Genomic DNA, 27,044 nt, shown 5'->3' with positions numbered 1-27,044 from the left:
ATATCTATATGGATGTATTTTCAAGTATCTATTTCCAAAACTCATCTTACTTGCCATTACCTGTTCATCCTCTTTATGGGTATCTATTAATGATACCACTATTTTTTTTTATCAACTCAGTTTGAAATCTTAATTTTTATTCTTGCATCATTTTCTTCTCCCAGATCCAAACAGTCTTAATTGCATAGATTCCTTCCTCCCCTTTGGTTAGATCAGATTTTCAACCGAAGTACTATTAACATTTGGACCAAAAATTGATGGAAGAGAGACCTATCCTGTGTATACAGGATGTTTAACTGCTTGAACCCGTTGGAGGCCACCTCCTACTCTTTGTCCCCCAAAGTTGTGACGATCAAAACATCTCCCAACAGTGCCAAGTAAGATGAGGGCTGAGAACTGACCACTGGTTTGGGGCCATAAATAACCTTAATAATAATAGCATATTCAGTGGTAAAGCATATAATACTTGTCCTTTTTCATGTAAGGTCCTTAAGGTTCATCCATGTTGTAGCATGTTGCAGAATTTTCCTTTTTTTTTTTTTTTAAGCTGAAAAATATATATACCACATTCAGCTTATTTATTCACATGTTCATGTTCACTATTGTGAACAATGCTGCTATAAACATGGGTATATACATATCTCTTTGAGACACTGCTTTTAATTCTTTTGGGTGTGATTATTGGATCATATAGTAATTCTGTCTTTAATTTTTTGAGGCAACTCCATACTGTTTCCACAGGAGCTGCACCATTTTACATCACTAATTTTTTTTTTTTTTTTTTTTTACTTGGATGGTCGCCATCCAAATGGATAGAAAGTGGTATCTCATTGTAGTTTTGATTTGCATTTCCCTGATGATATGTTGAGCATCTTTTCATGTACTTACTGACATTCCTGAATCTTTTTTGATAAATGTCTATTCAAGTCCCTTGCCCTTTCTGAATTGAGGTTTTAGTTGTTGAGTTTTAGGAGCTCTCTAAATATTCTTAGTATTAATTTCTTACCAAATATATGATTCACAAAAATTTTATTCCAGTCTATAGGTCATTTTCATGAAGTCCTAATTGTCTGTTTTCTCTTTGGTTATATGTGCCTTTGTTGTCATATCCAAGAAATCATTGCTAAATCTGGGGTTGTGAAGCTTCTATGTTTTATTCTAAGAGTTTTGTTGTCTTAGGTCTTATATTTTCTTTTTTTTATTTTTATTTTTTTTATTTTTATTGATTTTATACAGAGAGGAAGGGAGAGAGATAGAGAGTTAGAAACATCGATGAGAGAGAGTCATCGATCAGCTGCCTCTTGCACACCCCCTACTGGGGATATGCCCGCAACCAAGGTACATGCCCTTGACCGGAATCGAACCCGGGACCCTTCAGTCCCCAAGCCGACGCTCTATCCATTGAGCCAAACCGGTCCCGGCTTAGGTCTTATATTTTCATTCTTGATACATTTTAAGTTAAATTTTTTATATGTTAGATAAAGATTCAGTTTCTTTCCAGCACCATTTGTTAAAAGACTTATCCCCATTAAATGGTCTTGGCACCCTCATCGAAAATCACTTGATCAAAAATGTAGGGGTTTATTTCTGGACTCTCTATTCCATTTCACATGTCTGTGTCTGTCTTTGGGCCAATACCACATAGTTTTGATTAATGTAACTTTGTAATAAGTATTGAAATTAGGAAGTGGTAGTCTTCCAGATTGGGGTTTTTTTTGTTTTGTTTTGTTTTTTTCCATGATTGTTTTGGCTTCTCAAGGTCTCTTGAGATTCCACATGAAAATTAGAATGGGCTTTTCTATTTCTACTAAAAATGTCATTGTGCCCAGCTAGCATGGCTCAGTGGCTGAGCATTGTCCTTTGAATCAGGAGGTGGCAGTTCGATTCCTAGTCTGGGCAGATGCCTAGGTTGAGGACTCAATCTCCAGTGTGGGATGTGCAGGAGGCAGTTTAGAGTGATTCTCATCATTGATGTTTCTATCTCTCCCCCTCCCTTCTTTTCTGAAATGAATTAAAATACATTTTTAAAAAATATCATTGGGGCCGAAACTGGTGTCGCTCAGTGGATAGAGCGTAGGTCTGTGGACTGAAGGATCTCAGGTTCGATTCCGGTCAAGGGCATGTATCTTGGTTGCAGGCACATCCCCGGTGTGGGATGTGCAGGAGGCAGCTGGTCAGTGTTTCTCTCTCATCGATGTTTCTAGCTCTCTCTCCCTCTCCCTTCCTCTCTGTAAAAAATCAATAAAATATATTTTAAAAAATATATATCATTATGATTTTGATAGGAATTGGCAATGAATACATAGATCACTCTCAATAGTATTGACATCTTAAAAATGTTAAGTCTTTTAATCTGTGAACATGGGCTGTGTTTCCATTTATGTCTTTTAACTTTAGCAATATTTTTTTAGTTTTCATTGTGAAAGTCTTTCACCTCCTTGTTAATTTCAAAGTATTTTATTCAAAGTAAGTATTTTATTCTTACTTTGAGCAATTTTAAATAGAATTATTTTCATTATCTATATATATAAAAGCCAAATGACCAGAACGACTGGTTGTTATGACACGCACTGTGATGGCCAACTGGCCTGATCTGGGCCCTGATCGTGCCCCCCACCCACCCACCCACCTACCCAGCCAACCTCTCACAGCCCCTTCCCCCGCCGGCCCAGCCCCGATGGGCCCCCATCAGGCCGGGCTGGCCAGACTCCACCCGTGCATGAATCTGTGCACTGGACCTCTGGTTTCCTTATTAGGTTACTTATTGTCTGTTTATAGAAACATCACTGACTTTCGTAAATTGACTTAGTATCCTGCTACTTTGCTGAATTCATTTATTAGATCTGATACTTTGTTCTGAAATCTTTGGGATTTTCTACATCCTAGATCATATGTAAAGATAGAACTACTTTTTCTTTTTAACTATGTATGGCTTTTATGTCTTGTTTGCTTCATTGCTCTGGCTAGAATGTTCAGTACTCTTGAACAGAAGTGAAAAGCATTCCTTCCTCCTTGTCTTGTTCCTGATCTAGAGGAAAAACTTGGACCACTGAGTGTGATGTTCGCAGTGGGTTTTCACATGTGGCTCTTTTGTGGAGGAATTTCCTTCTGTTCCTGTTTTGTTGAGTGTTTTTTTCAGGAAAGATGTTGAATTTTGTCAGATGCTTTTTCTTTTGATCATCAGTTGAAATGATTATGTGCTGTTTTTTCCCTTCATTATGTTGATGTGGTATATTATATTAATCTATTTTTATTTCAACCATCAGTGATTAAAATTTGAGGAAAATTGGTATTCTCCAACTAAGAATTTGGTGAATTAGAAGACATCAGGTACAGAATTCTTTTGTATTGGGAGACTTTTTTTTTTTAATTAATAATTCAATCCCCTTACTATCCCCTTACTGGTTACAGGTCTTCTCAGATTTTCTGCTTGTGATTTAGTCTTGGTAGGTTTTGTTTCTAGGAATTCGTGTATTTTTTCTAGGTTATCCAATTGGTTTGTATAATTGTTAATAGTGCATTGTTAACTTTTTCCCCTATGGAATCAGTAAGCTCCCCACTTTCATTTCTGATTTTTTTAATTTGAGTCCTCTTTCTTATTAGTCCATCTAGCTCCAGATTTGTCAATTTCTTTGACCTTTTTTGAAGAATCAACTTTCAGTTTGATTCCCCCCCCCCCCCCCCCCCCCATTTACCGTAGGTCTGCTCTAATCTTTATTATTTCCTTCCTTCTGCTAGCTTTGGGTTTAGTTTGTTTTTCCCAGTTCTTTAAGGTGGACTTCTAGGTTATTGATGTAAGATCTTTTTGTAAGGTAGGTATCTGCAACTAATAATTTCCTTCTGAGCATTGTCTTGTTGCGTCTCTTAAATTTTAGTATATTGTGTTTTCTAATTTTCCTTGTGATTTCTTTGATACATTCGTTGTTTAAAAATGTATATTTAATTTGCATAGTTTTGTGACTTTTCAAGTTTTGCTTCTGATTGCTTACTTGATCTATTATGGTCCGCGAAGATACCTGGCATGATATGAGGCTTACTTGGTCAGCTGACATATGGTCCGTCCTGGAAAGTGTCCCCTGTGCACCTGAGGAGAATGTGTGCTCTAGTTGGGAGGCTTCTGTGAAAGTCTTTTAGGCCTGGTTCATTGTGTTAAGTCCCCTTCTCCTTATTTTCTGTCCGGTTGTTTCATCCATTATTGTGAGGGGGTGTTGAAGTCTCAGCTATTTATTATGGCAGAACTGTTTCTCCCTTCAGTTCTGTCAGTTTTTGCTTTATATATCTTGATGGTCTTTGATTAGGTACATAAATGTTTATATTAATAAAAGATTCAATACAGCAAATAAAAAACAACACAATTATATAGTATATCTCTTTTGTAAGCTTTTTAAATATTTAAAATCTATTTTGCTTGATATTAGTATAGCCACCTGCTCTCTTTCGATTACTATTTGCATGGAACATCTTTTCCCCTCCTTTTTCAGCCTGTTTGTATCTTACTCTCTCAAGTGAGACTCCCTTAGATGGCATATAGCTGGGTCCTGTGTTTTTATCCATTCTGCCAATATGTGCCTTTTGATTGGAGAGTTGAATCCATGTAACTCAAAGTGATTACTGATAGGGAAATGTCTATCGTTATGTTTATTTTCAATACTCCTTATACCTTTTTATCCTTGATTTCCTGTCTTTCGTTTTTTGTTTTTTTTGGTTTTTTTTGTAGTGAAATGTTTAAATTTCTTCCCTTTGTGTATATTCTATAGCTCTTTGTGGTTACATCACTATGGGGATTACATATAACATCCTCAAGTTATAACTCTAATATGAATTTATTCAGCTTCACTTCAATCACACATTAAAAACTGCTTCTATATAGCTCTGTTCCCACCTTCAGGTTGTTAATGTCACAGAATTACAGAAATCTCTGTACATTGTATCCCCAAAACACAGCTTTTTTAACTGCATTAATCTCCTGAACTATGTATAAAACAATATTTAGAGTTACAAAATGTACAGTAATACACTTTTAAAGATGTATTAGTCTTTTAATCATCTAGAAAACAAAATGTACAGTTACAAGCCATTGTTGCAATAGCACTAGCTTTATTTTATTTTATTTTTTTTAATTGATTTTTTACAGAGAGGAAGGGAGAGAGATAAAGAGCTAGAAACATCGATGAGAGAGAAACATCGACCAGCTGCCTCCTGCACACCCCCTACCGGGGATGTGCCCGCAACCAAGGTACATGCCCTTGACCGGAATCGAACCCAGGATCTTTCAATCCGCAGACCAACGCTCTACCACTGAGCCAAACCGGTTTCGGCAGCACTAGCTTTTACACTTGTCCAGGAGTAACCCTCACTGAGATCTTGGGAACTCCCTCAGCTTTTGTTTATCTGGGAATTTTAAATTTAACTTTGAAGGACAATTTTTCTGAATATATGATTCTCTGTTTACAGTTTTATCTTTTAGCATCCTGATTTTATCAGTCCACTATCTTCTGGCCTCCAAAGTTTCTAGTGAGAATTCTGATCATATATTGATGATCCTTGACATGTGCCAGTTTTCTTCTCTAGCTGCTTTCATGATGCTCTTTTTTTGTTTAATTTTTATTTGATTTTAGAAGAAACATTGATTTTTTGCTTCACTTATTTATGCATTCATTGGTTGGTTCTTGTATGTGCCCTGACCGGGGATTGAACCCATAACCTTGGCTTATCAGGATGACTACCCAGCTAGGGAAGTTCATGATTCTCTTTAACTTTGGCCTTTGAAAGTGTTGTGATAATGTGTATTGGTGTGGGTCTCTTGGGGGCCATTGAGCTTTTTGAATGTTTATGTTAATATATTACACTGGGAAGCTCTCGGCCATTATTTCCTCACATATTCTCCCTGCCCTTTTCTCTTTCTTCCGGGAACCCAAAAATGCGTATCTTGGTACCCAACGGATTCCATAGGCTCTATTTGATTTCTTCAATCTTTTTCTTATACTTGTTTGTAAATTAATTTTTATTTTAGAGAGAAGGCAGAAGCATAGAGAGAGAAACATTAATGAGAGAGCGAGACATCAATTGGCTGTCTTCTGCATGTCCCCCTACTGGGGATTGAACCCACAACCCAAGCATGTGCCCTCACTGGGAATTCAGCTGAGGACCTCCTGGTTCTTGGGTTGATGCTCAACCACTGGGCTTTCTTACTTTTTTTTATTTTATTACTTAATTTAAAAAAAAAATACATTTTATTGATTTTTCACAGAGAGGTAGGGAGAGGAGATAGAGAGCTAGAAACACCGATGAGAGAGACATTGACCAGCTGCACACCCCACACCAGGGATGTACCAGCAACCAATGTACATGCCCTTGACCAGAATCGAACCTGGGACCTTTCAGACCGCAGACCAATGCTCTATCCACTGAGCCAAACTGGTTTCGGCTTTATTACTTAATTTTATTGTTAGTGTTCAATCCTCAGCCAAGAACATATTTAAAAAGAGGGAGTGGGAGAGAGGGAAACATGGATTGGTTACCTTTCCTACACTCCCCAACTGGGAATCAAACCTGCAACCCAGGTATGTGCCCTGACCAGGAATCAAACCTTTCAGTACACAGTTGATGTTCAAACATCTGAGCCACTCTAGGTGGGCCTTCCTTCTACTTTTTAATTTCCATTGTCCTGTCTTGTGCCTGCTAGGATCTGCTTTTGAATTTCTCTAGTGAATTTTTCCACTTCAGTACATAAACTATTCAGCTCCACATTTTTTTTTTTTAATTGATAGTTCAATTTTGTTCACACGTCTTGACCTTTTCCACATGTTCCTTTAGTTCTGGAAGCATCTTTAATAAAGTATTTGACTATTATATCTGCCATTGGGCCTTTTTTATGGACAGTTTCTGTTGATTTTTTCCTTTGATGGTCATACATCTCCGTTTGTACTCCTTGTGATTCCTTATTGAACACTGGGCATTTGAATCTAATACGGTAACTCTGTAATTCTTTTTCTCCCTCTTTTCAGGGTCTGTTGTTGGCTATGCCAAGAATCAGCCTGATGTGTAAACTAAGTATCTTTTCTGAGCCTCTCTTAGGGCATGCACATCATTAATATTCACTGTCTGTGCAGTTGGTTTTGAATGTCCCAATCTTTAATTTCTGGCTGCCCAAAAGGGGAAATTAAAGGGTCCTGGACCTTTAACTTCCCTGGGAGTTACTTCAGTTGGAGAGAGGGGGCTCGTGACAATGAGAGAAACATCATCGACCTCCCCTCGGTCTGTCCCTCTGTGATCAGAAGTGACAGTTGGCGTAGGTCTCCGCTGTTGGGAGGACAGGCCCTCTTGTCCACCCCAGTCTCACAGCTGCTCCGGAGCACGGACACAGCTGCCTGCGTCATGGTGGGCGGCTGCTCCTCTGCTAGGAGCAGACATTGATCAAAATTAACCACAACGTGCTGTCCAAGTCTCCCCTGGAAGTTGGCAAGCCTTCAATAAATTCCAGAGCTCCACGGTAGTCACCTTCCGGCAGATTCTGCCAGTGCAGTTGTCCACGTGGGGAGACAGATTCCTGTTCTTCATCTGCTCAGAGTCCCCTCCAGCCCTTTGTGAGGAAATGTGTGTGTGTGTGCTGATGGTAGTGACCCAGTAGAGAGAAAACAAGCTGTTGTGCAGGTAAGCCTGAATTTGTTAACAGTCATTCCATTGTTTCCTGCCATTCTGCTCGGTACATAAAACATTCCGATATTCTTGGCAGTGATGTGAGTTTCAGGTTGAGCCAAAAAGATCTTTAAAATCACAACGTCAAAAGTCAACGTGTGTGTCCTGTGTGTTGAACCTCCAGTGTAACTCTGGCCATGGTTTCTCCTGCAGTGCTACAACTGCGAGGAGGAGGCCATGTACCACTGCTGCTGGAACACCTCCTACTGCTCCATCAAGTGCCAGCAGGAGCACTGGCACGCCGAGCACAAGCGCACCTGCCGCCGGAAAAGATGAGGAGGCCCTGAGGCGCCGGCTGCTCTTCTCAGACACAACGGTTTTTGTTTCCCAGAAGCCAAATTTGTTTAGAATTTGCTTCCCGTTTGCACCAGCCTTTAAACACTTTTCGTGAAGAGGTTTTGCACAGTTTAAATCTTTTGTTAATGTCCCTCTGAAATTTTTCGGGGGTAAAAGTAACATCAGTGGAGGGTATTATTTTAAATAAAATTTAATTGAGAATTTGTTGCATTTACAGCAAATTTTAAAACATTTTTAGGTTTTACAGAGATTTTAACCTTTAAACAACAGATCTTTAAGAAAAACAACTGGTGAACACTGAGTTTAACAAACCTTTAAAATAGATCTGAATGTAAGAACTACAGGACTGTTTCAGAAATAAAACATACTACCTTGATGTGAAATTTATTTCTTAACCTTGTTGAGCTGGTTTTGTTCAGCTTAATTTACTGTTTAAAGGCATTATCTATTGGTTATGCCAGTGGGTATATGATTGAATTTAGGGAACAGGGTTGACACAGCAGGTGCTAGTCCTGCATATTTTTTCTTAAATATTTCCCAATTGTGTTTTTCATTTTCTTTTCAATATATAACTTTTATAACAAATTATTAGCTTTGATCTCGTAGTTTAAAATTGCAGGGAACTGGGTAATCTTTTACTGAGCTGGATCTTAGAGAAAATGAATATTTAAATTTTAAAGTTTGCACATTTCATCTTTATCCTAACATGAGTGCTTGTAACAAAATAAACAACAAAAATAAGCCAAAAACTACCTTAATCCATACATGAAATTATAGATGGGGCATACAAATTTATTTACTGCTTCCCTTCCCTCCCCAAATATCGATTGCCTATTATCTGGTGTCACCTCATATATTATAAGTTAATGCTAAAAGGAAAGAAAGCACTTAAGTTTCACAGAAGCCGTTATGTTTGTGGTAATGGGTCATTGCCTACTAATGAACCCCATCACTGTACACAGAATGAAGAATAATGCATGTTAATTTTCTTGTATTAAAGATGCTGTGGTTTGTAAAAAGTCTGTATTTTGCGGAATGTCTGGATGAAGAAGCATTACAAATAGGAATGGATCGATAGTTGAATAATGATTTTTTTTTATACATAGATATATAAAATACAGCCAGAAAAACTGAAATTACTTTTTTTTTTTAAGAAGAAAAACTCACAATTTATGTTTTTTTCAAAGTCTGAGCTTAGACCAAGTCAAATTCCCATTTATCATTTAGTTATTTTTTAAGGTTAGAGAAATAATTTGTAAATATTTATTTAGACCTTTGATATTTATTAAAGCAATTACACACAATGGAAGTGAAAGAATCAGGAGAAAAACCTTTTAAAAAGTTTTCTCTAGGTTTGTCAGGGTCACTCTAAAGTTAAAAATGTAACCAAGTCTTTTGTGAAATAATCATTCACCCAGTCCTGGTGCTGCTGCAAATGGCAGTGACACAGATTAATTGACAAGCTGCTGCCCCGTGGTGCCCAATGGCTCGTAGGAAGTGCCTGGCACCGCCTCCACACCGCCCCGACCTGCGCAGTGGCTGCATCTCGTCCTTCCTTGTTGCTGTGATTAGTGTTGCCACGTGCCGTGGTCTGGTTGAGACATCGTAACCAAGAACACTTACCTTCTCTTGATCGTTTTTCAAGTTTTAAAACTTCGATCCACCCCTATGAGAGCAAGTTATTGTGGAAATACTTTCAGTGTAAAACCATTCCAGAGTGTGTACTATTTACTGATAGCTGCATGGACGTCAGATTCGTGTTACTTTGGCTTTTCTTTGTCTCCGTTGACACGGCTGCACATTTCCAAGTTACTACAGCGTGAAAACTGTGTGTAAAAAAAAATTTAAAAAGAGGTTGTGGCCTGGTTTTGTAAAAGTTTTAGGTAAAATTACAATTGATTGTTTTAGGAATCATTATTAAAATATTTCTGCAAATCATAAAGCTATATCAAGATGTTGAGCTTAGCCACTATGCACATTGTAATTACTCATTGTGGCTGTCCAGTTCTATGATGCATTCTGGCATTTTGTAAGCTGCTCTGACTAGCAATATATAGATTCATTTAATGTGTTAACATTGGTTAATAAATGTATTTAAAAAAGCTGGTTTTGATACATTGGTGATTTAGTCCAATTCGCTTTACCAAACCAAATACTGTTATCACATGAAGGTCATGCACAGTAGGCTGTGCATGGGTGACTGTTTATATGAAAACAGTGTAATGAAAATCATTCATTCACTTAAACATTTAAGTTGAACTTAACATTTTTCAGCTTTCAGAAAGACTCAAAATACTTTAACCAGTTCTCAAAAAATTCAGGTTGTTAATTGCAAAGCCTGTTTTCTTAATCCTTAACAGAAAATTATTCCATAAACACCAAGTTTGCCAGTAGCATCAGTTTCAATACATCTAGAATCTAATCCACTGTCACTCCACTTCTCCAACAGGTTTACATGACCAGTCTCAGCTCATGTCAGCATCACCCTCCTTCACGCTCCTCCTTGGGCAAGAAGTGGCTTGGCCCTCTTTGCCTCCAGTATCTAACGCAGTGGTTCTCAAACTGCGGAAGCAGGATCACAGGAGAGCTGCTTAGTCATTGCTGGCCTGATGCATGCTTTTGCATTCTAACTAGTTCCCAATGTTGCTGACGGGCCCACCCTTTCACAATGACAGGGCTGCCTAATTGAAATGCCAGGAGAATCAATACACCATTTCGTGAAAAATTCATGTACACACACACATACACAAAATGGGTTGCACAAAATGTTTTGGTTTTATTTTTTTTACAGATTCCTAGGCCTTTGTAGACTCCCCACCCCCAGGACTCTGGTCCCTCAGGTTAATCCCTGACCCAATGGAACTGGAGAAGCAAAAATGTGAGGAATGAGGAGGCGATGGCGTCCTGTACGGTGCTATCAGACCTCAAATTCACGCCCACATGATCACTTGGGGGATCTCCTTAAAGTGCAGAATCTGACTCCGTAGGTCTGGGGTCAGTGGAGCAGGTAATTCTGCTCTTTCTCATAAGCTTCCATGTCTGGTTCTGCTGGCCACGGAACACCCCTAGAGGCCAGGTGTTAGAGGGATGTACAGTCACAAAACTGACAAACTGCACAAAAGTGCTGTCAAGTGAAAATGTGTAATATGGGACACCTGTGCAATTCTAAATTTTCTAATAAAGGGTGAAAACAATAATATAGCCAAAACATTTCAGTGTTTAACAATGAATGAAATAGTTTACATTCTTGTTTTGTACTAAGTCTTCAAAATCCAGTGTGTGTCATGCTCAGCACACCTCTCCTTGGACTAGCCATATTGGACAGCAGCTTTTTTTTTTTCTTTTTTTTTTTCCCCAGGTGTGTGTCCTCATCAGCACCTTCCTTGTAGTTAATACTCAACCAGCAAATGTGTATTAGAGGACCTTGATATGTGGGAGCCAATAAAAAATCGGTCTTTGTTAGAATTTGAGCTTTGAGGGTAGGCTCATGCCTGGTCTGTTTCAGAGTCGGATTTGAGAGGATAGCAATCCAGCCAAGTTCTAAGTTGGCATTTCAATTAGGCAGCCCTGAAAAAGCTTCCTAAGATTCCTTTTGGCTCAGTTTGAAAACGTGTATCTTGTCCAATTTTTCAACCTTATGCTGGAAAGGAAGCCGAGACCCAGAGCTGCTCAAAGTCAATGTCCATGCTCCTAACATGGCTTTTCTCACAGCCCCTTGAAGACTGCAGGCAGCTTTATAACGACTTGTAAAGACAAGAAATAGCTCCTATTTAGAAATAAGGCAGAGTATAACTGAAGGTGGAGAATACTAAGGAAATTTAGGAGACGGTATAGACATTTTTAGTTCATTCATGTAACAAGTACTTGAGCTCTAGCTGATTTGGCTAACAGGATCAAGTCTGTGGACTGAAGGGTCCCAGGTTCGATTCCGGTCAAGGAGAGATGCCCAGGTTGCAGGCTCAGTTCTGTGCAGGAGGCAGCTGATCAATGATTTTTCTCTCATTATTGATGCTTCTCTTCCTCTTCCTCTCTGAAATCAATACATTAAAGCACGCACACACAAATACTTGAGATATATCATCTGTGTTCAATGCTGATCATATGATAATGAGCAAAATAGACATACTTGCTGTCCCTTTAGAGTTTACATTCTAGTGAGGGCATTAATTAAAAGCCACATTCTTCCCATATATCAGAGTTAGGTGGGAGCAAGAATACATACAAGACTACAGGATACTGAGAAAGCATAGCACAGGAGAGGAAAGAATAAGGAAAGGCTTAAAAAATTATGTAAGCTGGATCTTGAAAGTTGAATAGATGTTAGCTAGAAAATGTCATTTGAGGACCCATTGTTGATTTGGGGTGAACCATTTCCCCGCACATTTGTATTCTGAACATTTTAAAATTAAAATGAGAAAAATAAGTCTTGCCCTGGACAGGTGACTCAGTGGGGTTGGAGCATTGTCCAGGACACCAAAAAGGGTCTGGGTTAGATTCCTGGTCAGGACACGTACAAGAAGCAATCCATCAATGTTCCTCTCACACTGATCTCCTCCTTCCTCTCTACAATAAAAGCATCAGGGAGGATTAAAAACGAAAATAGAAAAAAGTCTTCTCTAGAGAAATCAACAGGGCTAAGGGTTACAGGAAAGTGATTTTTTCCCAAGTAATGAGAGAGCTGAGAAGGTTAAGGAGCCAGCAGACTGGAAGAGGGGTTGTGATGCCACGGTGATAAAAGGCTCAAGGGACTACAGAGGGAAAGAATAAAGGAGTGAGTGAGTGGGAAGACCACTCTTGAGAAGTTTGGAGAAGAAAACAGACTGAGGGAAATTACATTTAGGACAAGAAGAAAATAGGAGTGACAGGATCTTGGCAGCAAAAGATATTCCTTCTGGTCCTCTTTTTTACACAACAAATTAGACATCCATTCGTGGGCAAAAGTGCCTTGGTAGTAGGCCCGATTAGGTTTGGACAAAATGAATAAAATGTATCTTCTCTGTTTATAAAAGAATGGGAATCCAGTCTTTTCTAGCTCATTTAAAGAGAATCATCAAGATTTGAAAAGATTAATCACCTTATAACCTTTTAGTAATTCCGGAAACTGAGTACCTACTAATGGGAGGGCCAGACAGCTGGGACTGTGGACCTCACGTTTTTAGTTTGTCTCCAGTATAAACCTTGTGATTTGTTTTCAGTGTCTTCCTGCTCTTGATCCTCGAGCCAAATCTGGGGGCTCTGCTAACAAATAAATCCCTCTGACATTTCAATTTGGATCTTTCAAGGGCTTAGAAGGGAGTCGGTCAGAGGCACAAAGAAGGGTCTCGGGCAGTGTCCCGAGGGTCCCTGCACAGCTGCCTCCTGGGGAGCGCCTCCCCGGGGCCTGAGACGCAGGCATTCGCTGCTTGTCCCGATCCCTGGCTGCCCTGAGCCTGGGCCTGAACAGGAAGTAGAAAATTCGAGTTCAAAGACAGGGTGAGGGGAGGAGCAGGAAGGTGGCAGAAGCCTTCCTGTTGGAACTGAAGGAAGAAGGTGCCCTGTAAGGAGGCTCCGGCCTCTGCCATCAGCACGGCCCCGTGCTCCTGGGCTCCAGCAGGCCCCTACCTGGAAGCGAGCTTTTCCTCAAGTCTGTTTGCACCTTTCATTCCTCTCTCTCGAAACAACAGAGACCAAAGCCAGCGGCTCTGAGACCCACAGTGCAGCTCGGGGTGGCAGCTGCCTCCCAGCCCTATCGGGCCAAACCAGCTTTTTAAAAAACATCCAACTCAGATCCATATTGAACTTTTCTTTGCAAATCCATCCTTTCCCCGGACTGATGTAGCAATTACGACTGGTTCCTTCATTTGCTTACACGTTCTTGCTTGGCTCCTCAGACATTTGCTAGTTCCTTCAGTTCAGGAGCCACGTTCCAAGGGTCTCGTTCTGAGACCCACACCCTTTCTTTCCTCCACCTTCTTTCCCCTAAAAAACAAAACCCTCAACTCTCACAGTATGTTCTCAAACAATTCTTTTTTGTTTAATTGACCTTGAGAGGCAGGGGGAGAGAGAGAAGAGAAGACAAGAGAAGAAAAGAAAAGAGAGGACAGAGAGAGAAAGAGAGAAACATCAATCGGTTGTTTCCCATAGGCGTCTGACCAGGGGTTGACCTGGGTGCTGGGTGTGTGCCTGATGGGGAATCAAACCCATGACCCCTTGGTGCACGGGCTGATGCTCAGAGCGGAGCCGCCGGGCCTGGGCGGGAAGAAAGCATTTTCAGCTCATCCCAGAGGAGGGGCTGATGTCTCCAATGGACAGAGCTCTCAGCAGCGAGGGGGAGGTTTGCAAGGAGCTGTGGGTGGCAGCCTCGGAGGAAGTTCACTAATGAGGGAGCAAGAGAAGGTTCCAACAGGTTCAAACGGAGGGTCTACTGATGTGAGTCAGGTCTATTCCCAGGGCAATACGAACTGTGTTCCTGGGACTAAAGTAAGGAGTATTGTCCGTTTTCTGTAATTTAAAGACTGGAGAGTAGCTCAAAGACAATAAAAGGCAGAGAGCCTGGGCAGGTGAGCTGGGCAGAACAGACACTAACCGCCCCCCCCCCCCCCCCCCATTTAAAACCTTTCACGCTCTTCCTGACAAGGTGAACCACCCAGTAGTTGAGACGTGAACAGTTTGCAGAAAGAGAAATACAAATGCTTTCTATAATGCTGTTAAAATACTCGATCCTCCTTTCCTCTCCAATGAAAGCATAGTAAGCAAATTGTACTCTTGAACGGGAGCTGTTCTGGAGCCCCAGCAGGCGGCGAGGGGAGGGCGGGCGGCCCGGCCGCAGCCGCGAGGGCCCTGCCAGCGCACACATGTGTACCCCGGGCCTCGGTGATACAGAAATCAAATTAAAGCCATCACTCCTGTGGGTGAGCGGCTGCTGTTAAAGTGAAAAGCGGCAGTAAGACCCCCTGAAGCATCTGTCCACGTCACAGCCCTCACCCCGACTCATCATTCTCCCCCCAGAAACCCGCTCCTCCCGGCCAGAAACCCACCCATGGGAGACACCTGCCCTCGATGAAATGACCGGCTTTTGTCAGGACAGGAGCTGGGGGCTGACAGCAGTGCGGCCTGGGAAGGCTGTCCGAGGGCGGGAGCGGACAGTGACCCGAGGCAGGAGGCTGTGCTGTGAGAGCTCGGAGAAGCCGCGGTGAACTCGGAGAACTCAGAGAGTGGAGCGTCCCACGTACCTTCTCGGGGGGAGAACGGAGGCAGGAGCCTTTACAGAAGCCCGGACAGGCCCGGCGGGAACTGGTGCGGGTGGTCCCTGCCATGGGCTCCGGGGAACCGGACGGGCCAAGACTGGAACCCGCCTTCACAGCGGACACACCTTTACAGTTTCCCCATTCGGACCACGCGACTGGATCACCCACCCCAAACCTTCCTGTTAAAACGGTGAGCTGGTTTCCCAGCAGGGCAGGTGGCGAACGGGGCAGCTCCTTCCCCGGCTGAGTCCGCCCTGACCCAGAGGTCCGCTGCCTGCCCACCCCCGTGCCCGCCCCCTCCGGCTGCCAGCTCCCCCTCCTTCGCCAAGAGCTTGTCCCCCACCACCTGCAGCCCTGGCACCTGCCCGTCCCCAGCTCAGTGCCGTCAGTGCCGACGTCCTCAAGCTCCCGGAGACTCCTCATCTGAGCATCGGAGCCGCCAGGCCCCGGGCCGGGCTGGAGGGGCATTTACACCATTGGGGGAGGGGGAGGAGCTTGCCACAGAAAAGTAGCCCTACAGGTCACCCCTGTGCACGATCAAACCAAGTATTTATCATGGTGACACCTGGACATCGACTTGATGTCTAAACAGACGTGAGGTGTGACAATTCAGGTTGCCGAGGACCAGAGGGGCCCCCCCTCCTGCAGGCGCAGCGCGCACCTGCTCCTGCCCCGTCTGTGAACCTGCAAGCGATGGGCTGGGTTGGGCTGACCTCACGTCGCCCCTCATACACCCTCAGCAGCTGGGAGCTGCTCTGGACGTTGAGGACGTTTGTCCTCAGAATTCATGTTTGGCCCTCACCGGTTTGGCTCAGTGGATAGAGCGTCGGCCTGCGGACTGAAAGGTCCCAGGTTTGATTCCGGTCAAGGGCATGTACCTTGGTTCCAGGCACATCCCCAGGTGTGTGGGAGGCAGCTGATCAACATTTCTCTCTCATCAATGTTTCTAACTCTCATATGTCTCTCTTCCTCTCTGTAAAAAAATCAATCAAATATATATTTAAAAAAAAGAAAAAAGAATTTGTTTGTTTTATACTCAGCCGGCACTTCAGGTTCTGTTTCAGAACCGTCTGAGGCTACCTACCCCCCCCGCCCCCCCCGGGGCCTGAGCCTCAGCAGGAGAGCTGGTCTGATGACGGTGGGGGCGGGTTCACCGGCCCCTGCAGGGGGGGGTCTGAGGAGAAGCAGCCCAGACGTGGGTCAGGGACTCACCGATGGCGGCTCAGCAAGGTGAGCGGGGGCACCGGCCCTTCGCCCCCGCATCACACGCTCCTTCTGTCTTCAGCTGCTCAGCAGCCCGGCAAGGCCCAGGGCAGCCCCGGGGCCACGCAGTGCGGTGCCCACGGCGCCCTCCTGAGGATGAGCTGGGCAGCGGGGCCTGGGTGGCCCTCTACCCTGCGGCTCTTCACATTCCTCCACCCTGTCCTGTCCTGGGCTCCCATCTCTGTTCACTAACCACACCAGTCACTGCCAGTTCCTCCCTCTGTCAGTCCTGACCCTCTTGATGGCATTTCCAGTCATTTGTCAGATGGCAGGGAGAGCTGGGCCCCAGCGTGAGCTACTAGAATCAGTGCCTCTGGCAATGACTGCCGGGAAACACTGGCACCTTCTGGATTATGAAGAAAAGCATGTTCTTCCCGTTCCCAGGAACTCCCACCATCGGTCCGTTCTCTCCTCCTCCTCCTCTCTGGGGGCTGCGAGCCCCGGTGCCACTTACCCATGAGGCGGCCTCCGTCCGGCCAGTGTCACGAGTGCCTGCCCCGTGCCAGGTGCCCGCAGGCGGCTTTCGGAAAACACACCTGTTCTCCTGCAGGAAGCCTAACGGGTGAAGAGGCAGTTAATACACGAGTAAAGGTGAGGGAACAAAGCAAAATGAGGAGACACTGGGAGGATGGCTAAGACACTGAATGACCACCGGCCAGCCAACCGCTGCCGGCTGCGCCCCGAGAACTCGGCACCGAGCTGGGGGTGCAGAGCACGGCACCACCAAAGAGCATTCTCACACCCACCCAGGTGCGTGCGTACGTGTGTGTGTGTGTGCGCACACATGCTCACACACATACACACACACACACACACACACACACGTGCACAGGAAGGGCTGTGCAGGGCCTCTATTGGTCATCTTGTCTGTATTTGACTCAACTCTGTTTGGCCACCACCTGAGACACTGGGACCTTCCTGGCGATAGTCTGTGTAACTCAATGCAGCCGGATGGTCTGCCAGCCCCTCACTCCCATACACCCAAACATCACCCCCAACTAGCACATAAATGTTTGAACAAAGGCTGTGGGTTGGGGGGACAAGTGGATTTCTGATATGAGGGGTTAAGCCTGTGATCTGTATGCAGATTTGAGTTGTACTGATTTATATGTGTGTAAAACTTACCTTTGATAACCTGCAGATGGAAAGACAGTTAACCTACTACTGCTTTCCAGAAGACAAAGCCATAATAATTCTCAGATCTTGGGCAAAAGATAGGGCTTTCACTTGTCAAATGGACAGAGATAATTTGGGTCGAACTAGCCAGCCAGCCCTTCCTCCTGACACGGAGGTCCCTGCGATTCAGCTGACGGAAGTGTCTGCACACGGGACTCACGCTTGCTCTTTATCCCAGAAATTAACCAATAATCTGTACACTTGCAGCAAAATGTGAACAAATATATTTAGATATATTTAAAAGAATTTTAAAAAACATTTCACAAAACATTTGTATGCCATAGGAATTTTTTTTAAGCAATAAATGCCCACATCAAAATTTAAACATTGTTCAAAGTATGATTATCTGTACTAAGAAGTAATGCAACACATCATGTAAACAGAGTCAGATACAGTTCCCATCCCCGCAGGAGTCACTTCCTTCCTGCACGAGGGTGTCCGGGCAGTTTTCCAGGGGACCCATTAAGAAACTGCTATTTTCAGAGCAACAAAAATAAAAGCTTTTATTTGTTCATTTGAATATAAAACAGGCGTTATCACAGATGTACAAAGCTTACTGGTGGTTTAACATACGAGAAGGTCACCGTCCTTCGCACATAAAAATTCCGTTTGAAACTGTGATTGGCTGAGTACATGAACTTCTCTAACCAGTCATCACACTCCATGAAATAACGCTGCTAACATTCAACTGATAAAGGGACGGTTTCCCGGGGTAAAGTGTCAAGCAGGGTTAAATATATATAATAAACAAGCACCATGAGGAAGCCGCCCTGGTGGGTCAGGTCTGTGTGTCAGTGTTCACTGTGTACCCTCCTTTGTGCAAGCTGATCACACGGTTCTGTCTGACTTCGAAAGCACAAGGTCACGAGACAAACACCGGTAAGGTTCCCACGAGTGGCGTATCTACAGGACAATTGCTAATGCAGAACGACCTTTGTTATTGCTGAGACGGTGGTGCCCGGTGTCCCCTTTTTCTTGCACAACAGAGCTGCCACCCAACCCCCACCCTCTGGACCTCAACTCCCGCGGGGAGGCGACAGGAGGTCGCCGGAAGCTGACGGGGGCAGGCGGGGGTCGTGTCTGGGGAGACACTGACGTGCCCCTCCTGACCTCCGCCGGGCCTCACGGGTTATCCTGCGGCGGCTGTGTGTCCTCGGTGTCTCTCCCGAAACCTTAGAGCCCCTTCCTGACCAGGTGGGTGAGTGTACGAAATGTCTTGTTTCTGGGGGCGATGAGTTAGCTCTCCCTGTAGGAAGCAGAGACCGTAGGAATGTGTATCTGAAGCATGTGGAGGGATATTCACACACAGCAATGAAGTCAAACAATATCGTAAAAGCCAAACGATTTGTGGCGATGGAAGGATGCATCCCACATGCAGACAAATTTAAAAAAATATGCCACCTAAATTTTTTAAAAAAACAATTAGCCTTGGGTCTCAGAAGTCAAACGAAACTGTCTTTCAGCTAAGGGCTGACGCTGGCGCGAACAGCGAGGGCAGAAAAGACATTGCCTACGATTAAATGAAAAGAGAATCTAGATTTTGCCCAGCAACAATCTTAGTCATGCACATCTAGCAACGAGAGCCACCGCAGGGCCATCCGGGGCCAAGGACCAAGGCAGGCAGGCTCGGCAGCTGACACCTCCTCCCGCTGACAGAGACGGGCCGGCAGTGGGGAGGTGAGATGAGCCTGGGAATGAGAAGACCTGGGAGGCAGCAGCGAGAAGGAATCAGAAACGTGGGATCCACAGGTGGCAGCATGAAGGCAGCTGTGCGGCTTCTGCTCCAGCCGGGGGTGCGGGGGGAGCGGCGGGCAGCCTGTGCGGGGTCCCTGTGGGCTCTGCTCACGCGGGCCGGGCGCCCGGGAGAGCTGGCTGAGGTGGCGCTCTATGTGACCTGTCCCTCGTGCTGTTCTCAGCACCCTGTCCGCTCCCCACATGGTCTGCGGGCAATCAACGCAGCCGGTGCCAGCGACCGCAGAGCATCGTTCCTGTTCGTACCAAGGACCGGAAAAGGGTGACACTAACAAAAATGATGAAAAACATTGTGCAACGAATTCCTGCAGCTCAGGGAGCAGTGCTGTGGGCCGTCTGCCTCCCGGGCCTGACCCGAAGGGAAGTAGGCCCGGCCGGCCGCCCAGTCCTTCCGCCTCGGAGGCCTCTCCCGGCGTCGCCTGCGGCCTCTGGCTCAGGAAGGACCGCGGCGGGGCCCCGGCGGCCTGGCCGCTCCCACGGGCAGCGCGGGGGTGAGAGCAGCTCTCCTCTCTCCGCACCGGGGAGCGGACACCATGCAACGGCAGGTTCTGCGTTTTAAACTTTAAAATCTCCTCTGCTCATTAGTGAATTTATATCTCATATATATATATATTTGTTGTGATACTATCCACGCAAGATAATACAACACTTTTTTATATTAGCAAACATTACAAGACTTTAATATTCTTGAATGTTTTTTTCTCTTTTATACTTCTAAAGAGATCAAAATAAATTAAACGTTTGTACATAATTACATCTGAAGAAGTTAACTTATTTTATCTTTTTAGTTTAGTACAAAGATATCTGCAAGATAATTGCTGAAATACACCTTATTTATAATTTCTTCTCCTTCTATGCCAACGCCAAAGGCCGTGGTCAGCCTCCGTGTCTCAGCGCACTCTGACAGAGAAAGCTGCTACACTCTGATCGGAAGGTGCTATCGGGAAGGTCTTCTCGTACCTCAACAGACCGTCCTAAAGGATGAGAGCTAGCAATGGCTTAAATTAGTAACAGGTCCATGTCATTAAGATTTCATGACACATTAGAACAGAGAAAACAATGCTTTGTCACACTACATAGGTTGTTTAGAAGAACCCATCCGGAGGGCAGAATGTTTTTTTAATTGCTATTTTGGCTTAACGAAATACCACATTTACGAAAAAAGCACTTATCCAATAACGAAAGAAAAAGAAGAAAAAATGTTTTGAAATGGGCTTTTCCAACAAACTGAAGGCATAATGCGAGGTCCTTCTGAGCAAACCTCGGTGGTGACTCACGTGTCCCTCCGCCCACGCCGCCCGGGCGCCGGCGTCTCCGCCCACGGCCGCCGGCCCGGCCTCCGCGCAGCCGCCGCTCCGCCCGCTCGGGGCGCTCGGACCAATGTCCCTCTCCAGAAACCTGGGCCGGAGGCGGGCTACATGTTGTAGGCCACGTAGATGGGGTCCAGCTGGTCGGCCAGGAACCCGTCGCGCAGGTGCATGCGCTGCTTCTCCCCCCGCGAGTTGATGGGGATGACGCCGATGTCCACGACCACCACCACGCCCACCACCAGGTAGTGCTCCTCCAGCACCACGTTCGTCACCAGGGGCACCAGGTCCAGGGCCTCCTGCTCCGACCCGTCCAGCTCCACCACCACCACCAGCAAGTTTGTCCAGGTGAACACGGCGCTGGAAGAGAGGGGCCATTGCTGCACAGGGCGTTTCCTCCAAGGTCCTCTCCGCCGGCTCCGACCTGCCTGAGCCCTAAGGCCCGGCGCGGGGCCCTCTGAGCTCACGAGCGGCCCCGTGCTCCTGCCCCTGGCCTCTCTGGCAGCCATCCCCGTCATCCCTGTGCCCGGCAGCTCCTCCCGCCCCCCACTGTGCTGAGGGGAGCCGGTGCAGCCGTGGCTCCTCCCTCCGTGGGCACACTGTGGCCCTAAGGGCAGGGTCTGTGTCCTGCCCTTGACCTTGGGCCACATTAATCCGGAAAGTGAGCTGTAGCCGAGGCTGACTGGTGCTGCCCTGCCTCTGCGTGCAGAAAGGAACATCTGCACCAGCCGACCCGCAGGCCCCAGCTCAGGTCGAATACTTCAGAGGTCACAACTGCAGACGTGGGGGCACACTAACTTAGCAGCGTTTATGTGACTGCACGCAGCAAGAGCCGACCCGAGTGGGGGGTAATTCCTCAACAATGTCAAGATTCACTCAGAAGCGCTTTATCTGGGATCTTCCAAAGGGGTCACCCGGAGCAGTCAGTCTCCCAGTTTGTGGGAGTCAAGTCTGTGATTTACACTTTAAGGTAGGGGTGTCGAACTCAATCAGAGAAGGGGCCAAAATCTAAAATCCAGCCTAAATCGCGGGCCGAATGGTTTACTGAACAGTCATAAACTGACAATGTCATAAACTGACAGCGGAGTGCAGTGATGACAGCGCGGTGCGGGCCACATTGCAAGGCCTGGCGGGCTGGATTTGGCCCGCGGGCCTTGTGTTTGACACATGTGCTTTAAGGCACATTAACCTTACATGGTTGGGCTTTTACAAACCTTAAATAAAAGTCATTGCCCCTGTGCCCATGGTCTGCTTGGTTACAGAGGCCAGAAGGGCCCCAGGGAGGGAGTACACGGGGGCAGCACTAGGCCAGGGCCGTGCAGTGGGCAGCTGGTAACTGCTTTTTCATGCCAGACACATTGAAGGCTCTAACGCAGCCAGGAGGCAGGAAGTATCTGGGGAAATTTGCTGTTTCATTAACAGTGAAAGCATGTCTGTTAGGAAAAATGCGTGGTTTGTTTAGAACGACCAGCGTACAGCAACAATGAGAAGGACAGCACCGCGCCCTCCTGGTCTGCACGGACGGTGGTGACCCCGGAAGGCATGTGGTGTGGGCCCGTCTGACCTGTGACAAAACGCTGCTCTGCACGCCCGGGAGCCCCCCGGCGGTGGTGACACTGTTACGTGTCCCCTGGTGTCGTGTCACTATGGCATTTGGAACTGGTCACACACGGAGGTGAGGTCTACCAGGGGCTGGGCTGTCCCTGGCTGGGGGCCCAGCCGCTGAGGAAGGGAGAGACGTGGTGGCCGGACACACAGTGTGACGTGGGCGTCATGTCCTCCTCCTCAGGCCCGGGGTGGACAGGAGGAGCAGCAGGGACGGGGGGGGGGGGACACGACGGGCGGCTGCCGAGCGGTCCCCGAGGCCTGAGGCCGCCCGCACGGAGCCCCATGTGAACCCGCCCGCAGGTCATTCCCAGGGAACGTGACGCCAGCGTGACCTGCCATGGTATCAGCCCGGACGGTAGAGGGTTAGGACCCGAAGCTCGGACAGGACCCGTGTTCCCAAAGCGGACACTCCGCCCGCTCTGGTGCGCAGACGCTGGGCACTCACCACTCCGTGACGCTCTTGTGGGCTCGGATGACGGAGGTCTCGATGTCGATGGGGTGGTACCTCATGCCGCGCAGCTCCATGGCCTCGTCCAGGGCTCCCACCACGTACAGGGCATCGTGGCGCTCTGTGCAGGGAACCAAGGATGTGTGAGCGTCCCCGGAAGCCGCTCAAGCCACTTAGAAAGACTGAAACGACTCCCGAAGGAGCGGGAGCTGCAGGAAAGGCGTGGCCGCGCCGGGCAGCTGCCTCCGGAGCCGCTCAGCCCCGCCCTCGGGAGGCGCAGGGGCAGGTGCACTGCCTCTGCCTCTGCCGGGGCAGCTCCCACCTGGTGCCACGCGTGGGAAGCGGCTCCCTCGCTGCAGCTGGTCCATGGGCGGCTCAGTGCCGCCCTCCTCACGGTGCCGAGCCCGGGGCCTGGTGAGGACCCGCCCAGCGGGCACCCCGTTCCCTCTGGTGCCGTCTCAGGGGTCTCAGTGCTGCCACTGTTCCGCACCCGAGTTTCTGACCGTGTGCAGGACAGAGTGCCTCAGCCTGTGCGGCCGCGTCCTCGTCAGCCCTGCACCCCCCGAAGGACAACACGCAGGGGCCCCTCCGGCCTCACAAACAGGAGAAGCCCCTTCGCCTTCGGGGCAGTAAGTACATCAGGGCGAATCTGAAGAAGTGGTCCATGCAGAGATCTTTCCGATTTAGGTCCGATGGATGAGACACTTCTGTGGCTCTGACATGACTGTGGGGGCCGGGCTGGGCCTGCGCCTGCAGGGAGGTCGGCTCACCCCACACCTCACAGCTCAGAGCTCTGAGCCGAGCTCTTCCCACAGAGTATCCTCAGGGAAACAGCCTCTGGTTTCTCACATCCAAACGCGATGCCAAAGTGTCTCAGTGCTTTCCCCCAAAGCATGCCGGTTTGGCTGCGTGAGCACAGCTCCCGGGTGTGGGGCAGGGGTGTCAGGAAGCCTCAGGGACCCCGAGAAACTCCTGCTCCGGGTTTGGGAATTCCTCAGGGTTTGGGGGGCCTGGCCCCTCACCCACCGTCTGGACTCTCACCTCCGTTTGCGTCTGTGAGCTCAGTTCTCCGCAGGAAGCCCAAGTAGCCTGTCCGGGCCCAGATGGTCTGGGTGTCTCCAAAACTCAATCTCGAGCTGAAGTGATCGGACTGGAGGGACTCGTCTCCGTAGATGGTGAAGTAGCCGCTGGCGTTGTGGGCGCTGTGGACCCAGATCTGTGAGGGGAGAGCGGGCCTGGGTAAGCCACCTGAGGAGGGATCCCTGGACGGCAAAGACAAGGCGACGGGGCCTCACTCGGTTCTGGGGAGACACAGATGCTCGCAGTTCACTGACACAGAGGCCGCGCGGCAAGCTTGGGGCTAGGCGAACCACACCCCCCGCCCATCGAGACTTCCACCAAAGCAGGTTGACGGAGGGATTTTTAAATAAATACAACCAGGGAGCAAAGCTGTACCAGTTTCCTCACGCATATTCAAATTTAATGATGGTTTACAAAAAGCAACCTGGAGAAATATTAAAAAGCTTTATGATTTATTTTGCCCCTTTCATCCGTTTTGCATACTGCTGTAAATACATTGCAGGAAACAACAAAGAACAAGACAAACTCTAAGAAAAACTCTAATTGTGGAAACAGGAAAGAAAAACACCGGAGTGCGTGCCGTTTGGGAAAACGGAAAAGGGGGCGTTGGCTCAGTGGAGACCGTGGGGGGACGCGGAGCCGTCGAAACCACTGGAGCAAACCCCGTCACTGAGGTTCCTGGACGCTCGCACAGCGGTGTGCCGTGCGGTGTGGACACGGCCCGAATCGGGGCAGCCAGGTGCGTTCTGGGCCTCGCTGCTCTGATATCTCATTTACACTGAAAAAACGGCCAAGTTCCTGGGAGCCAGAAGCACTGCCCTGAGCACATGGTACCCCGATCCAGGACAGGCCCGCACAGCAGGCCCGGGAGCGGCTGCTGCCGAACGGAGTAGGAGGCGGCCTCTAAGGCGGGAATGGAAACTGCCCCGCTTCTGACAAGGCTCCTCCCCAGACACGTGGCACTGAGCCAGCCAGACTGCCGTGGGCTCCCCGGGCACAGCACAGGCACCAGCCTCCACAGCCCAACCTTCTTCCGACGAGTGGAGTAAAAGGCGTAGAACTGTCTTCTCAGTAATAATCTTTGCATGATTCAAAGGCTCGAGTGAGGGCCGCAGAGCAGCCCAGGAAGAGGAGCTGGGGGAGGGATCCGTTTGCTCATCTGCAACATGTAAGTGTGGCTGTGCCCGCCAGGGACAGAGCTGACGGTGGAGCTCCTAGGGAGCCATCAGCTACCGTGGCAGCTGGGGAGCGCCGGGCATGCCGGTGGCACTGCAGCGGGCCGTCCGCTGGGCAGGCAGGAGGGAGCTGACCAAGTGGGGACAGGCTCGCCTCACTGCAGGAACCCCAGGAGTGCATCTGTGCGACGCAGGGAGGCCCTTTCCTGATGCCCCCCGTCCTCCCTGGAGGAAGCTGGCTATGCCGTCGAAGACCAGCGTCACACGGAGCCCCGGGGGGGAGAAGCCACTGTCCCCCGCTCGCAGGCACCTGCGGGTGCTGCCACGCCCCGAGGTTGAAGAGGGGGCCCCCAGTATGCTTCTCTGGCCACTCTCTGACGCAGGGGGCCCGTGGGAAACCTGCGCAGGAGCTGAGAAATGAGGAAACACGGCCCACAGAGTTTTCTACATTCTTTGAAGAGAAACTAGCCCACTTCCTTGGGGAAGTCCCACTTTGTAACCCTGGACTGTCACGGCCTCCTTCAAGCAACAAAGCTCCGCTCACCGTATCTCCCGGCCGGTCAGGGTGCCTTCCCCAGGGCGACCGGACGGGCACCGTGGGCGGGGGTGGGAGAGCAGCTTTCTGCGGGACAGGCCGTGGGCAGCAGAAGGACACGTCTGGTCTCAGAGGCTATGTCTCTTAGAGGAAGCCACGCACTCACCTCACCCAGGTGTGAGTCTCCCAGCGGGCCCTTCGTTTCTGGGTTGGCGATTATGATCCGAACGCCCGGAAGTATCTATGCGGGAAGAAGAACATCCCTGTCAGTGAACAGGCAGATCCTACACTGCAACCAACCTGATCTTGCCTTCATTCCATCTGCCTGCTTTCCTTTCTAAAAGAATCTGGAAAGTGCTATGGCTTTAAATAAAAATTATGTACCACGGCACTATGTAATTACAGCATAATACCCTGTTTCCCCGAAAATAAGACAGTGTCTTATATTAATTTTTTCTCCCAAAGTTGTGCTAGGTCTTATTTTCGGAGGATGTCTTATTTTCGGGGAAACATGGTAGTTGCATTTCATTGTAATTGTTACTACAATGTCAGATCCTGTGTAAAAGTGATCGTAAAAACAGAAACATGGTAAAGAATATAATTTAACACAACCCGATGCTTGAAAATGTGGACGAAAGCGTGCTTCTAGAGATGGAACCTCACAGGTGATCTGATCGTAAACTCCCACTGGGGCAGGTGGTCACCGTATGCTCTTCAGTAAAAGGCCTGTCTTTGCCTGAGCAAGCCCTGCGCATTGCTCTTGGGCACCTGGTGAGCACACCTGTGAGGTAGTGTAACCGCCTCATGGAGCACATCAGCTACAACCACCCTGCAGCCCAGCCCCATCTTGCTTTCTCTCACCCGTGATGCTTCTTTGTTCCCTCCTGAGTCCCAAACGGCTAAAAGCAGCTGCGAGCTGCCATTCTTTGGAGCCATGGTCAGCAAACTGTGGCTCTCCAGCCACATGCAGCTCTTTGGCCCCTTGAGTGTGGCTATTCCACAAAATACCACAGCCTGGGCGAGTCTATTTTGAAGAAGTGGCGTTAGAAGAGGTTTAAAAAAATTGGCTCTCAAAATAAATTTCAATCTTTGTACTGTCGATATTTGGCTCTGTTGACTAATGAGTTTGCCGACCACTGCTCTAGAGTAGGGGTGTCGAACTCAATCAGAGAAGGGGCCAAAATCTAAAATCCAGCCTAAATCGCGGGCCGAATGGTTTACTGAACAGTCATAAACTGACAATGTCATAAACTGACAGCGGAGTGCAGTGATGACAGCGTGGTGCGGGCCACATTGCAAGGCCTGGCGGGCTGGATTTGGCCCGCGGGCCTTGTGTTTGACACATGTGCTCTAGAGCATTTGAGATTTTGCTTTCCAGAAACTGTCATCAGTTTTGGCTCAAATAATAGCTTACAAAAACTCTCTACAAGTTTGGATGCTTTTTCAGTGGACATAAAATAGGAAGTTTTATTTATTTCA

At 47.5% G+C, this 27,044-nt stretch overlaps 2 protein-coding genes across 21 annotated transcripts in view; one reads left to right on the top strand and one right to left on the bottom strand.

Annotated features, from left to right (window-relative positions):
• ZMYND11 (zinc finger MYND-type containing 11) overlaps positions 1–9,145 on the top strand; it is a 106,049-nt gene extending 96,904 nt beyond the window's left edge. For all 19 annotated transcript variants that reach the window (XM_084872498.1, XM_084872491.1, XM_084872502.1 and 16 more), the window contains one exon: positions 7,852–9,145. In XM_084872498.1, coding sequence (XP_084728624.1) covers positions 7,852–7,974 — 123 coding nt within the window. In that variant the 3' untranslated portion in view covers positions 7,975–9,145. The remainder of the gene's footprint in view (positions 1–7,851) is intronic.
• An 8,991-nt stretch (positions 9,146–18,136) lies between these two features.
• The window catches only part of DIP2C (disco interacting protein 2 homolog C), a 377,912-nt gene continuing 369,004 nt past the window's right edge, over positions 18,137–27,044 (bottom strand). For both annotated transcript variants that reach the window (XM_084872178.1, XM_084872177.1), the window contains 4 exons: positions 25,732–25,806; positions 23,817–23,991; positions 22,773–22,896; positions 18,137–21,079 (listed from right to left, as the gene is read on the bottom strand). In XM_084872178.1, coding sequence (XP_084728304.1) covers positions 20,827–21,079; positions 22,773–22,896; positions 23,817–23,991; positions 25,732–25,806 — 627 coding nt within the window. In that variant the 3' untranslated portion in view covers positions 18,137–20,826. The remainder of the gene's footprint in view (positions 21,080–22,772; positions 22,897–23,816; positions 23,992–25,731; positions 25,807–27,044) is intronic.

Source organism: Pipistrellus hanaki (genome assembly GCF_964339955.1).
Source record: "Pipistrellus hanaki genome assembly, chromosome: 1".
Taxonomy (NCBI): domain Eukaryota; kingdom Metazoa; phylum Chordata; class Mammalia; order Chiroptera; family Vespertilionidae; genus Pipistrellus; species Pipistrellus hanaki.
The sequence above is the reverse complement of the archived record's forward strand: the minus strand, read 5'-3'. Positions and strand labels throughout refer to the sequence as shown.